Raw genomic sequence first — 12,288 nt, forward strand, 5'->3', positions numbered from 1 at the left:
TCATTAACAAGTATTTATTGTATGCTGAATAGAAAAAGTGCACCTGGTAAGTAGATACCTAGAATAATCATAAGAATCAAGCATATAAAATTTTATAAGAAAAGTTTTATAAATGTATAAGAATCCTGCTTCCAAAACTGTGTGCCAAGATACCTAACTATGATTTGGATGTGGTGTCTCCCCACAAAAACTCATGTTAAAATTTAATTGCCAAGTGTTATGGTATTGAGAGGCAGTGGGGCCTTTAAGAGGTGATCAGGTCATTACAGGAATTAATGCAGCTCTCAGCAGGACTGAGTTAATTCTCCAAGGAGTTGAAGGCAGGCTGTTATAAAGTGAGGCTGTCCCTTGTATTTTGTCGTTTTCCCCTACCCTTCCCCAACATGTTATGAAGCAGCATGAGACTCTTACCAGAGGTCGACCAGATGTGGCCAACTCATCTTGGACCTCCTCACCTCCAGAATGGTAAGTCAAAATAAACCTCTTTTCTTTATAAATTACTCCATCTCAAGTATTTATTATAGCCACAGAAAATGAAGTAGGCACCCCAGTGCACTACCAGAAATTCACAAGGACACTACAAAGTAGTTTAAATTTTCCAGGGAAATATAGTGATACTCAATATCAGTTGGACACTGCATGATCTAAAAGTCACAGTAATTCAGTTTCAACAATAAATCATACTATTATATACTCCTTTTAATGATATTATTTCTTTGAGAAGCTGGGTTGACAGCAGTTGCTGGGATAAAAACCAAGTATCATTATTGAGAAACATTAAGTTTACCCTGCCCCCCTGGCTCTTTTGCGGAGGATACCTTTTAGTTTATAATTAGTGACAGGCGGGTAACAGCTGCCTACTTGGTATATTCTTGAGTTATGTGTATATAGAAAACACCTGTGTATTAATAAGAATCACCTGTCAAAGAACAAATAAATATGGGGACGAAAATCTGCTTGGGGTCTTCAGTCTGGAGAGCTGTCAGCCCTGCAGGCTCTCAGGCTGTTGGTCCCCAGGATAGATGCACTCTGTTGTGCTAGATCTGGGTGTCTGCCTCTCAAAACCTTCAGCCTGCCTGGGTGGGGGGGGGTGTCTCCTGACCCAACTAGTACTCAGTAAGTATATCACAAAATAACATCTAGGTAAAACAAGAAATCAGGGTCGCAATGTCCCATCTGATTCCAGGTTTGAGAAGTCGTGCAGTGCCTAACAGAAATAATCATCTTAACAGTAATGTGATTACTCAGCAATGAAACAATAATATTTCCAATTTAAGTGTCTTGTTTTTTTTTTTTTTTCAAGTGGCTACTAAGTTGCCTAGACCTAGGTATTTAATAAACAGAATTATTAGACATTTCTTTTGATCTAGGTAGCGTGGTGAAAAACGTTACTGAGGCACTAACGGCACTGAGAAAGTCTGTGAACCTCTGTAACAGAATATAATTCCATGAACATAATACATTCGATACCTAAAGTTAAACAAATTAATAAACAAATATATCTTGTAGTATCCATCCCTAACATCATCTTCTTACTCTAGTTTCCACACTACTTTTTAAGGCATTATACTTATAAAATGACTTCTACTCCCCAGTTTGCTTTAGGGAAGGAAAAAAATTATAGTTACTGTATCATTCAATTTTTAACATTACTGGAAATTCACTAATTTAAATGTTTTAAGTATTACTTATTCATCAATTATCACTGTGTACCTACTGTCAGCCACCAGCACAAACAAACAAGGACTTCCTGCACACAAAAAACTCAGTCTAGTGAAAGAAATGTATACGAACAAATGTTACATTACAGATTTTTTTTTTTTTTTTTTTTTTTTTTTTTTGAGACGGAGTCTCGCTCTTGTTACCCAGGCTGGAGTGCAATGGCGCGATCTCGGCTCACCGCAACCTCCGCCTCCTGGGTTCAGGCAATTCTCCTGCCTCAGCCTCCTGAGTAGCTGGGATTACAGGCACGCACCACCATGCCCAGCTAATTTTTTGTATTTTTAGTAGAGACGGGGTTTCACCATGTTGACCAGGATGGTCTCGATCTCTTGACCTCGTGATCCACCCGCCTCGGCCTCCCAAAGTGCTGGGATTAGAGGCTTGAGCCACCGCGCCCGGCACATTACAGATTTTTTTAAAAAATAAAGTTCTGACTGGGCACAGTGGCTCATGCCTGTAATCCCAGCACTTTGGGAGGCTGAGACGAGCAGATCACCTGAGGTCAGGAGTTTGAGACCAGCCTAGCCAATATAGTGAAACCCCATCTCCACTAAAAATATAAACACACGCCTGTAATCCTAGCTACTAGGGAGGCTGAGGCAGAAGAATCACTTGAACTCAGGAAGCGGAGGTTGCAGTGAGCCGAGATCACTCCACTGCACTCCAGCCTGGGCAACAGAGTGAGACTCCTATAATCCCAGCACTTTGGGAAGTTGAGGTAGGTGGATCATTTGAGGTTAGGAGTTCGAGACCGTCATGGCCAATATGGTGAGACCTCATCTCTACTGAAAATAAAAAAATCAGTCGGGTGTGGTGGCAGACACCTGTAATCCCAGCTATTGGGGAGGCTGAGGCAGGAGAATCTCCTGAACCCAGGGGACAGTGGTTTCAGTGAGCCAGATCACATCACTCCACTCCAACCTGGGCAACAGAGTGACACTCAGTCTCATAAATAAATAGTTCCTTGAACAAGATGATCACCTTGTCTTGTGAGAGAAAAGAAGGTTTCACTGAGGAGGTCATATCTAAGCTGGGTCTTAAAGAAGCAACATTCTCACTTTCACTTTCTATTTTTTTTGGATTTTTTTGGCAGGGGAATGAGAGGTATGGAGGAACTTGAGGAGAACAGAAAAAGATTTATCAAAAGACAAACACTGCATGATATAAAACAAAAGCAAAAACTGAGGGTATCACTGAGAAATATATGTGCCAAAAGGTTTGAGGTGAGGTATGTAGAGAGACATACCAGTTCTAGATCAAAGGAAACAGATTCTCAAAAATTTGCCTGGCATTTGAGTTTTATTCTATAAGAAATAGAAAAGCATAGAAATTTTCAAGAAGGGGAATAAGAACAGTTTTTAGGAAGATTATTATAGCAGCATTGGGAAAGCTGAAATGAACCTCAATAGAACTAAGAGGGAAAACAAGAGTATCAATTGTGGTATGGATGACATTAGGCCACATTGAAGATTTCTCAGTCAATAAGAATAAGAAAGGGCTAGGCATGTGGCTCACACCTATAATCATAATCCCAGCACTCTGGAAGGCCGAGGTGAGAGAATGGCTTGAGCCCAGGAGCTTGAGACCAGCCTAAGCAATATAGTGAGACCTTGTCTCTACAAAAAAAAATTTTTTAATTAGCCAGGTGTGGTGGTACACACCTGTAGACCCAACTACTCAAGAGGCTGACGTCGTAGGATCACTTGAGTCCAGGGGGTCAAGGCTGCAGTGAGCCAGTATCTTACCACTGCATTCCAACATGGGCAACAGGGCAAGACACCTGTCACCAAAAAAAAAAAAAAAAAAAAAAAAAGAAAGAGAAGAAAACTCAGAAGATATCAATAGGTTTCTAGCTTTGAAGTCAGGATGGACAAGATCCATTAATCAGAACATAGAAACTGTGTTTTGTCTGATCTTGGAGTAAACAAGAGTGGAGTATATATATTTTGTTTTGAATATATTAAAATTCAAGAGCCAGGAAATAGCTGGATGGAGATGTAGTCAAGGAACTGAAAGTAGAGATCTAGTCTGTGGCTGCAGACAAAGGAATGGATGAGAGCACCTAGAGAAAGTCTGTAAAGAAAGAATAAAAGATTGAGTCATGCCATTTTATGAGAAGAGGAAAAAAAAGAGAACTGAAGGCAGTACCTGGAGAAACCAACATTTGAGCAGTGGCAAAGGAGAAACCAGTGGCAATACAAGCAACAAATAAAAACAAACAAAACAAATATTCCATGTTAGGAAGAGAACCATCAAAGTAATCCTGTGAAAGAAAGACAAATCAAGAAGGAAGAAAATTGTTACATATAATTGGTTTAACAAAAAGCATATCAAATATCTTGAGACTCAGTAAGAAGAATGGTTTTAAAAGGAAAGAGGAAAACAAAACAATAAATTGCTGATGCCAGAAGATAGGAATAAAGATTGACAGAAGTTTTGTTCTGGTTTATCTGTAGCACTCAGAAGACTTGAAAATGTGTTTAAAATGAGAGGACAGAATTAATGGAGAGGAACTCTGGCCTCTGGACTGACTGACTTCATCACCTTCAGTGGTTTCTCTTCCATTTTGGTCATAGTATAGATTTTACATCATGGTCACTATCATGTCTCAATCCCTGAAATGTAGGCAAGCCCTTCTCTAATCACAACCTCTTACTATACTAGCATACTCAACCACCTCCAGATATCTCTTTTGAACACAAGTAAGTCTTTCAGTCCACTGAGTGCTTTAATTATTCCCTAACCATCCATATACACAGTCTAGATTTTGACCCATCACTTTTACTTCACACATCCTTTTTTCATCCTGTCTACCAAAATCCAACCCAGCATATGTCCCTAATATAAACTTTATTTCCAAAATGTTGACCGTACTGCAGAAACATTTGTAACTGGGTTGTTAATGTTAAGAATTCATAATCATTATTCTCAAATGGGCCTAACCTTGCCTGGTAAGGCTTTGCTCCTCTACTCTGTTCATCTTTACTCTCCACAATGATGATTTTCAATTGCTGCCCCTACCACTCAGATTTCATCTTCTCCCTGCATCCATTCCATTACCAGCAGATGATGCAACCACACATTTTGCAGAAGCAGCAGAAGCCAACCGTCAAGAATTCAAACCTGTAAAACTGATTCCAAATCTGTAAAATGGATTCCATAGTCTTTTTTTCTCATTTACTTCCATTAAAATGAAGATATTCTTTCAATAGTTCTTTCATATTAGCATTCAGATACGTCTTGCATCTTAACCTTGAAATGTGTCTCTTCATCTCTCCCTCCCAATCACAATTAAAACTCAATGAACAGTACTCTTCCTGTTACTTTTTCCTGGCCTACCACTCACAAGGCTACTTTCATGCAGTCCAACTACTCATCTAAAACTATTCTCATTAAGGTTACAAATGATCACCTTATGATAATGGGCTCTAGCTCATCTCAGCACCACTCCACAGTTTACCTCTACATCCCTACCCATGCTTTCTCCGCCTCTTTCGCAGACTTTTCCTCCTCTACTCAAACCTAACTGGCACACTGCTCAAGCTCGGTCCTAGGCCTCTTCCCCTGTCATACGTTCCCCTGGGTAATCTCATCCAAAATCCACATATTTGACTCCAACAAAATCTCAGATGTCTCACAGATACCTCACACACAATCTGTTCAAAATTAAACTAACTTTCTCCTCTCTACATTACCCCAGTCAAGTGTTTCTCCTTATGAAACAAGACCTCTATCTCTTACCATACAGAAAAATCAACTGAAAATGAATTAAAGATTTAAAAGTAAGACCCAAAACTATAAAAGTACTAGAAGAAAACTTAGGAAAAAACCCTCACAACATTGGTATGGGGAAAGATTTTACAAATAAGATCTCAGAAGCATAGGAAGCGTAAGTAAAAATATACAAAAGGGATTATACTAAACTAAAACCCTTCTACAAGGAAAACCATCAACAGAGTGAAAATACAAGTTATGGAATGAGTGAAAATTCCTATTCCTGAAAACTGTACTTCTGACAGTGAATTAACATCCAGAACGTATAAGGAACTCAAACAATTCAACAGCAAAAAAAAAAAAAAAAAAAACACTGATTTTTAAAAGGGCAAATAATCTAAATAGACATTTCTCAAAACAAGTCACACGAATGGCCAATAAATACATGAAAAAATGTTCAACATGACTAATCATCAGGAAAATGCACATCAAAACCACAAAGAGATATCATCTCACCACAGTTAGAACGGCTATTATCAAAAAATTACAAATGCTGGCAAGAATGTGGTGAAAAGGGAACTCACACATAACATGGGGAGAATGTTAACAGGTAGAGACGCTATAAAGAATAGCACAGAGGTTCCTCAAAAAAACACAAATAGAACTACCAAATGCTACAGCCACCCTACTATTAAGTATTTATACAAAGGAAAAAAAGTTACTATATCAGAGGTGCCTGCACCTTCATGTTTACTGCAGTGCTCTTCACAATAGCCAAAATATGAAATCAACCTAAGTGTCCATATAGATATGTGTAGTATATATACACAATACTATTCAGCCATAAAAAAAGAATGAAATCCTGTCATTCTTGGCAACACAGATGAGCCCAGAGGACATTAAGTGAAATAAGCTAGGAACTAAAAGATAAATATTGCATGTTCTCATTCATGTGCAAAAGCTTAAAAAAAAAAAATTGATCTCATGTAAGCAGACAGTAGAAAAGTGGTTACTAGAGGCTGGAAAGGGTAGGGGAAAGAAAGGAATAGGGAGAGCTTGAATAAAGGATACAAAATTACTGCTGGACAGGAAGAATAAGTTCTAGTGTTCTATAGCACTATAGGATAACTACAGTTAATAATTTATTATTTATTTTCAGATAGAACAAAATTCTGAATATTCTCAACACAAAAAATAAATGTTGAAGGTGAATATGCTAATTACACTGACTTGATCATTATACATTGTACATATCAAAACATCACTACATATTCCATAAATATGTACAATTATTATATGTCAAGTAAACATTTTTTAAATGGCTGGTGCAGTGGTTCATGCCTGTAATCCATACTTTGGGAGGCCTACTTGAGAGGATCACTGAGCCCAGGAGTTTGAGACCAGCATGGGCAACAGAGGGAAAACCTGTCTCTACAAAAAATAGAAGTCTGGGCGCAGTGACTCACATCTGTAATTCCAGCACTTTGGGAGGCCGAGGTGGGCAGATCACCTGAAGTCAGGAGTTCGAGGCCAGCTTGGCCAAATGGTGAAACCCCATGTCTTCTAAAAATACAAAAATTAGCCAAGCATGGTGGCACATTCCTATAATTCCAGCTACTCAGGAGGCTGAGGCAGGAGAATTGCTTAAACCCAGGAGGCGGAGGTTGCAGTGAGGTGAGATCACGCCACCGCATTCCAGCCAGGAGACAGAGCAAGACTCCATCTCAAAAAAAAATAAAAATAAAAAATAAAATAAATTAGCCAGGCATGGTGGCGCACACCTGTGATCCTAGCTACTCAGGAGGCTGAGGTGTGAGAATCACTTGAGTCCGGGAGTTCAAGGCTGCAGTAAGCTGTGACTGTGCCACTGCACTGCAGCCTGAGTGACAAAGTGAGACCCTGTCTCAAAAAAAAAATAAAATAAAATAATTTTTGGAAGTTTCTCCTTTAACATTCTCAATCGCAGCAGATAAGGGATAAACAGACTATTATGAACTGGGAATCACCCTTGACTGATATGCCTAGTTTATCACCAATATCTCATTAACCACGCCCTGTTACTCTAATTATCCACTTTTTTTCCTTGTCAAAACAAACAAAAACCTCTCACAAATCTAATCAGACTTCTATTTAACTACCATTTACAACAAAAAAAGTAAATATAGGAAATAGGGTACCCTGTTAAATGACCCAATAAGGATGTAATAATCAGAATCCCTAGAATACAGAAAATTTTACAAGACACCCAAGTTTTATTTCCATAAATAAACAGCAAGAACAAAAAAGAAAAGAAACATACACACAGGAAAAAAACCTATAGATAAAAAGAGACATAAGAGAATTACCAATTAAACCTAGTGAGTAGATGACATTTTAATGTCTATTCAAACAGAATGACCAATATAGTAGTAAATAATCAGAGAAATGTAAGCAATGACTAGATATCAGACAGTATTAAAAACCTGCATACTAAATTTAGGTGTCATATTTATCTTTTTTAAAAGTCTTCATATTTAAGAGGGAAGTATTTGTAAGTGAAATAATATGTACAATTTACTTTAAAATAATTGAAGGTTGGAATAGGAAGATTATAGACAAAATGAGATTGTCCATAGATTGAAAACCGCCGAAGTTGTGTGATGCGCACGTGGGGGTTCATTATATTCTTTTCTCTTTTTCTTCATATGAAGTTTTCCAAAATAAAAGTTAAATAGCTGTGTGTGTGAATGCACATACACAATTTCCATTTCTCTCTATCCCCACTGCCATCACTACAGTCTAAGTCACTAATATCTCTTGCCTAGACTATTGCAATAGTCAATTATCTAGTTTTCCCAGAATCATGCTTACCTTACCCAAATAATTTCTCTTCATTGTCAATGTGGCCTGAGTAATCTTTTCTATGTAAAAATGGCCAACATATATTGAGTAATTATTATGTTCAAAGCACCAGAGTATAACAATTTCTTTATACACATCTCCTGAAGCGTTGTAACAACAATCCTGGGCCAGGCATGGTGACTCAGGTCTGTAAACCCAGCACTTTGGCAGGTCAAAGCGGACAAATCGCTTGAGCCCAGGAGTTTAAGAATAGCCTGGGCAACATGATGAAACCCCGTCTCTACCAAAAAATTAGCAGGGCATAGCGGCACACATCTATAGTCCAAGCTACTTGGGAGGCTGAGGTGGGAGGATCACTTGAGCCTGGGACATCAAGGCTGTCGTGAATCATATTCATGTCACCGAACTCTAGCCTGGATGACAGAGACTATGTCTTAAAAAAAAGAAAAGAAAAAAATCCTGAAGTACTAACAATACTTCCATTTTACAGACAAAGAAATCAAAACTCAAAATGGTTAAGGCATTGAATGATATCACAAAGTTGGAAATTAGTATAGCCAGGATTCAAGTTCCAACAGGTAGATTCCAATATTTGCACTTTAAGCTCAAAAAGTATTCCTCTAGGTATTCCCATTAATGTTGCCTATAGAAAAGTGTTCAAATTCTTTAACATGGTCTAACAATATTTCCAGTGCTCTTTCCTGGCCTACCTATCCAGCCTCTACACTTCTTTCTACCTCATTCTCCATGCTTCAGGCATATCGCTCATGCACTTCTAGTCTCCCTCATGCTGCAAAGCCTTTTCATGTATCGGCTTCTCCATCTAAAACAACTCAGCCTGCCAACCTCACCAGCTAACTGCTATTTTATTCTTCAAGACTCAGCTTAAAGGTTTACTCCTCGAGGACTTTCCTGAATCCCTACACTAGGTTAGCTACTCCTATGATACATATCCAGAGCACTCTATGTGTGTCTCCCTTTCTCTAACCCTCATCACAATTGTAATTATTTCTTCAATGTCTTCCTTTCCACCACATTATAATAGCCTTGAAGTCAGGGAAATTATTTTTCTTATACACCGTTTTACTCTAGACACTTGGCAAAGTATTTTACACATGGTAGTTGTTCATAAATGAATAAATTATGAGAAGGGAAGACGTACAAAGGAAGATATTTGTAAATCAGACAAAGTCAATGTCAAAAAATAAGATGATAAAGGTCAGAATAGCATTTATTTTTTTGGTGCAATTGGAGTGGTGACTATGTGAACAGCACAAGGAAAGCTTCGGGGTTACTAGATTTGATCTGTATCTTTACCTGTTATGATTACAATCATAAAATTATTCAACTGTATAATTAACACTTACATACTTATACTTCAATTAAAAGAGGAAGGGAAAAGGGCAGAAAAGGAAAAGGGGAAGAGAAAAACAGGAAAGAGAATAGCACTTCCAGATAGTATAAACTTCAAACAGAGAAAAATGGTATAGGTTTGAATAAAGACGGGAAGAAAATATTTGCAGAAGTAGCAATGTGGAAGTAAGGGAAAGCTAATTTTATTGAGGGCCCTGAGATCCAGGGGATGTGGAAAAATAAATACTGCTAATTTGAAAGGGCTAAAATTTTCTTCTTAGGGATTACTGAGGGAAAAAAAAAAAAAAAAGCAAAGTTAAAGCAACAGGGAAGGGGTGCCACAAGGAAAAAGAAATTTCTATGAGAAGAGGTTTAAGGGTATTAATAAGGCCTATTACAGAGTGAATTCCAGAGGGCATAAGCACTGAACAAACTAATTTTTGGAAGTGTTATTTATACAAATCAAAAAAAACATACCTTTGTTGCATATGTAGGTTTTTCTATTGCTTCATCACCAATGAAGAAGTCTAGGTCATCAACACCTTTCATCACCCTCCTTTGAGCTTGATCACCCACTTTTGCCGACTCCTTAATAGCAATACCTTTAAAATAAGTTATTTAGACGTGTCAAACAGCTCATTTTCTTCAAATAAGACAAACTTTTACCTTACACTTCTTCCATTACAAAGTACTACAAAGTAAAACATGACCCAGCATATTTAAATTGTCAAACTAATTCACAAAAGTCATAAGAAACCAGTGACAAAATTCATTACACAAAACCACAGTTTCCACTCAGAGGCAAGTCCTCAAATGCAAAAAGCCAAAAAACAGCTGTGCGAATGTTTCAAACATGTATTTTTAAAATTATATAAATTCTCTTTTGATTCTGAGTAAAACTATAGTCCCACCAACTCCACATATGCTTGATGAACAACTGGAAAGAAAAAACTGAAAAACACTAACAAATGAGAAAAAAAAAAATTCAAGGAGGATTTTTTAGACTTTCCATATATCTCTACCCTATCACTATTGGGTCTAGTAACACTGATTGGGTCTAGTAATAGCAAGTACTATTGTGGTCTAGTAATTTAAATGTAATGCGGATCTGTTAAACTACATATACAAAAGGAAATCTCAATTGATTTAGGTAACACCCACAACAATATCCTTAAATAATTTCAGAAATCCAGCATACAGTTTCAAAGCTAAAATTTGTTAGGTATTTTTAAATTAAGTTATAAACGTCTGAATCCTTCAAGATCAGTTCTTCATTCAAAATAATTGTATGAATGCACATAATCTGGCATTCAACTGTTACTTTCATTTAGTAACAGCTATATCCTTAAGAAAGTGGGCAGAAAATAACTGGAGGAAAAAAATTTTAAATGCAACATCTAGTCCTTCTAAATGCTAGAAATTCTCTCCAGCAATTTACTTATGATGTACATAGATATCCAGGTGGCGCATTATAAATATCCTAAATATATATACAAATGTATATGAAAAAAACCTTGAACAATATGCATAGGCTTTCCAGATCAAATACCAATACCCAACAGTAAAAGATAGTGGCTATGTTTCTATCTGCTAATTATAAACACTGTACCTGCAGCATTAAAACTGGGTGAGGAAAAAAAAAAAAAAAAACTCAAAAATCAAAAACCTTCTTACAGTAGGCAAATGCATTTTTAACATACTGTAACTACTCATAGGACATGAAAAAAAGCAAAGACTTCATATTTTGTCAGAGAGATGAAATAAAAAATGGATTCAACAGTGATGAGCTCCAACGGTTCAAAAGTTCAAGATTATATAGGCCTCCAACAAAAAGTTAACACAGTCATATAAGAACACAACCAAAACCAATTTTGCTAAGATGGCAGAAATAACTTCAGTAGTCTCCTGAAATAATCATAACAAAAGATTATACACAAAAGATTAAAAGTTAAGAGATCATACCACCAGCACTGTTACAGGTTGAATTGTATAGCCCCAAAAAGATATGTTGAAGTCCTAACCCCCAGTACCTCAGGATGTAACCATGTTTGGAAACAGGGTCTTCTCAGCTAAAATGAGGTTATCAAGGTGGCCCCTAATCCAGTACAACTAGTGTCCTTATAGAAAGGGAAAATTTGAACACAAACACACAGAAGGATGAAGAGGTAAAGATGCACAGCAAGAGGACAGCCAGGTGACTGGAGTGATGCATCTACCAGCCAAGGATCCTGAAGAAACATCAGATGCTAGAAGACAAGAAGGGAGGTTTCTCTCCTAGAGCCACCAGCAAGAGCATGATCCTGCTGATGCATTGATTTTGCAGTTATAGGCTCCAGGATTTTAAGTGTCTGTTGTTTTCAGCCACCCAGTTTTTGGTACTTTGTTACAGTAGCTTAAAGAAACTAATAAGTACATACACAATGGTCTAACACTAAACTGAAATACCACTGAGTCAAGAACTAGCCCACAGAAGTACCTCTACATTAGTCAGCAATAAAGTCAACCTGTATCACCGAATTCCTAAAACAGATAAAAAACAATCAATGTATTGTAGATATGTGGGAAAAACTGTAAAGAAAAGCAAACCTCTTCCTCAGTTCAGCAGACAATAAATATGCATGAATAAAATATTTAGAAGGTAACAATAAAGGCCACTAG

At 37.3% G+C, this 12,288-nt stretch overlaps 1 protein-coding gene across 1 annotated transcript in view; it reads right to left on the reverse strand.

The window, feature by feature from the left end:
- ACTR3 (actin related protein 3) overlaps positions 1–12,288 on the reverse strand; it is a 74,891-nt gene that overhangs the window by 36,891 nt on the left and 25,712 nt on the right. Inside the window, exon 3 of the mRNA XM_032250669.1 lies at positions 10,108–10,232. Coding sequence (XP_032106560.1) covers positions 10,108–10,232 — 125 coding nt within the window. The remainder of the gene's footprint in view (positions 1–10,107; positions 10,233–12,288) is intronic.

The sequence above is a fragment of the Sapajus apella genome, unplaced genomic scaffold (genome assembly GCF_009761245.1).
Source record: "Sapajus apella isolate SASKATOON/1434 unplaced genomic scaffold, GSC_monkey_1.0 scaffold72, whole genome shotgun sequence".
Classification (NCBI taxonomy): domain Eukaryota; kingdom Metazoa; phylum Chordata; class Mammalia; order Primates; family Cebidae; genus Sapajus; species Sapajus apella.